The 2,185-nt window shown below is 34.8% G+C and overlaps 1 protein-coding gene across 1 annotated transcript; it reads right to left on the bottom strand.

The window, feature by feature from the left end:
* Positions 1 to 585: 585 nt before the first annotated feature.
* LOC120930555 (zinc finger protein 665-like) lies at positions 586 to 1,875 on the bottom strand. Its single transcript, XM_040341731.1, has one exon. The coding sequence runs from the start codon at positions 1,873 to 1,875 to the stop codon at positions 586 to 588; it is 1,290 nt and encodes a 429-aa protein (XP_040197665.1).
* Between the last annotated feature and the right edge of the window lie 310 nt (positions 1,876 to 2,185).

The following is a 2,185-nucleotide window of genomic DNA, read 5'->3' as shown; positions in this document are numbered from 1 at the left end:
TCCCTTTGTATAAAGAATATATCACAGTTTGAAGATGTAAATGGCCTTTTCTCCCATGTGAATCCTCTGGTATATAGTAACATTAGAACTATGTAACAATCACTTTCTATAATCTGATCATTGAAATGATTTCTCTCTTGTGTGAATCCTTTTATGTGTATTAAGAATAGAACCTTGTGAGAAGCACTTGCCACATTCTGAGCATTTAAATGTTTTTTTCTCCTGTGTGAATTCTCTGGTGTGTAACAAGGTTTTTTTTTTTCCATAAACAATTTTTATTGAAAGAAAATGGAACAACACAATATACAGACAAGGAAAGTACATAGACATACATTCATTCGAGATTACATGGCCTATTAATATAGCAAAGGTATGTCAGGATTAGCATGTCTGACAAAATTCCAATCCCATCATCTAGGACTGGTAAGCTGTAGCGATATGGCCGATAATAAGAGCATAACACAGAGTATTTTCTGAGGAAAAGGAAGAGAAGAAAGAAAGAGAAGAAGAAGAAGAAGAAAAAAAAAAGAAAAAAAGTGTAACAAGGTTTTTCTTATAAGTGAAGCACATGTCACATTCTGAACATTAAAATGGTTTCTCTCCTGTGTGAATCCTCTTATGCATATTAAGTTTAGAACCTTCTGAGAAGCTCTTTCCACATTCTAAACATTTTAATGATTTCTCTCCAATGTGAATCCTTTTATGAAAATTAAAATAAGAATTATCTGAAAAGCATTTGCCACTTTCTGAACATTTGAATGGACTTTCTCCTGTGTGAATTCTCTTATGCATACTAAGTGTAGAACCATCAGAGAAGCATATTTCACACTCTGAACATTGAAATGTTTTTTCTCCTATGTGATTTCTCTGATGTGTTGTAAGATGAGAACTTTGTGAGAAGCATTTGCCACATTCCAAACAATTAAACGGTTTCTCTCCTGTGTGAATGCTCTGGTGTTGTGTAAGTATAGAACGATCTGAGAAGCACTTGCCACATTCTGAACATTTAAATGGTTTCTCTCCTGTGTGAGTCCTCTGGTGTTTAGTAAGATTAGAACTATGTGAGAAGCACTTGCCACATTCTAAACATTTAAATGGTTTCTCTCCTGTGTGAGTCTTCTGGTGTTTAGTAAGATCAGAACTATATGAGAAGCACTTTCCACATTCTGAACACTTAAATGGTTTCTCTCCTGTGTGAGTCTTCTGGTGTTGAGTAAGATTACCATTTTGTGAGAAGCACTTTCCACATTCTGAACACTTAAATAGTTTCTCTCCTGTGTGAATCTTCTGGTGTTTAGTTAGAGCAGAACTATATGAGAAGCACTTTCCACATTCTGAACACTTAAATGGTTTCTCTCCTGTGTGAATCTTCTGGTGTTGAGTAAGATTACCATTTTGTGAGAAGCACTTGCCACATTCTGAGCATTTAAATGGTTTCTCTCCTGTGTGAATCTTCTGGTGATTAGTAAGATCAGAAATGTATGAGAAGCACTTTCCACATTCTGAACACTTAAATGGTTTCTCTCCTGTGTGAGTCTTCTGGTGTTGAGTAAGATTACCATTTTGTGAGAAGTACTTGCCACATTCTGAGCATTTAAATGTTTTTTCTCCTGTGTGAATCTTCTTGTGTTGAGTAAGATTAGAACTATGTGAGAAGCACTTGCCACATTCTAAACAATTAAACGGTTTCTCTCCTGTGTGAATTCTCAGGTGTTTAGCAAGAAAATCCCTTTTTAAGAAGGATTTGTCACATTCTGAACATTTATATGGCCTCTCTCCAGTGTGAATCCTCAGATGAACATTGAGATTGGACTTAGAAGTAAATATCTTCTGGCACTCAGAGCACGGATACAAATTTTCTCCTCTTTGACTCATCTTGTGTTAATGTCAATCAGTTTAGCTGTGATTTTTCTTTTTCAATAGATAGATGTTCAATTTACAGCTGAGCTTAGTAATTTACCTATATGAAAATAAAAAGAGATGTTTACACAGATGTTATTATTACCAACAGATTGAGAAGTATAGCTATAAAACTTTACTGATTTTTTGATTAATAATTAAGCGTGCACACTATAGTCCAAAATCCATTCCAGATCCTTCAACACAAAAAAAAAACATGTTGATCATCTTAAAATATATACCAAACCCTCATATATACATGCATCCTGGCTGAACAGGAAAGGGG

Source organism: Rana temporaria, chromosome 3 (genome assembly GCF_905171775.1).
Source record: "Rana temporaria chromosome 3, aRanTem1.1, whole genome shotgun sequence".
Taxonomy (NCBI): domain Eukaryota; kingdom Metazoa; phylum Chordata; class Amphibia; order Anura; family Ranidae; genus Rana; species Rana temporaria.
This window is presented reverse-complemented; position numbering and strand designations above follow the sequence as displayed.

What these genes read in the sequence shown, in the direction of transcription:
- LOC120930555 (XM_040341731.1), bottom strand. Translation starts at nt 1,875, where the DNA reads ATGAGTCAAAGAGGAGAAAATTTGTATCCGTGCTCTGAGTGCCAGAAG.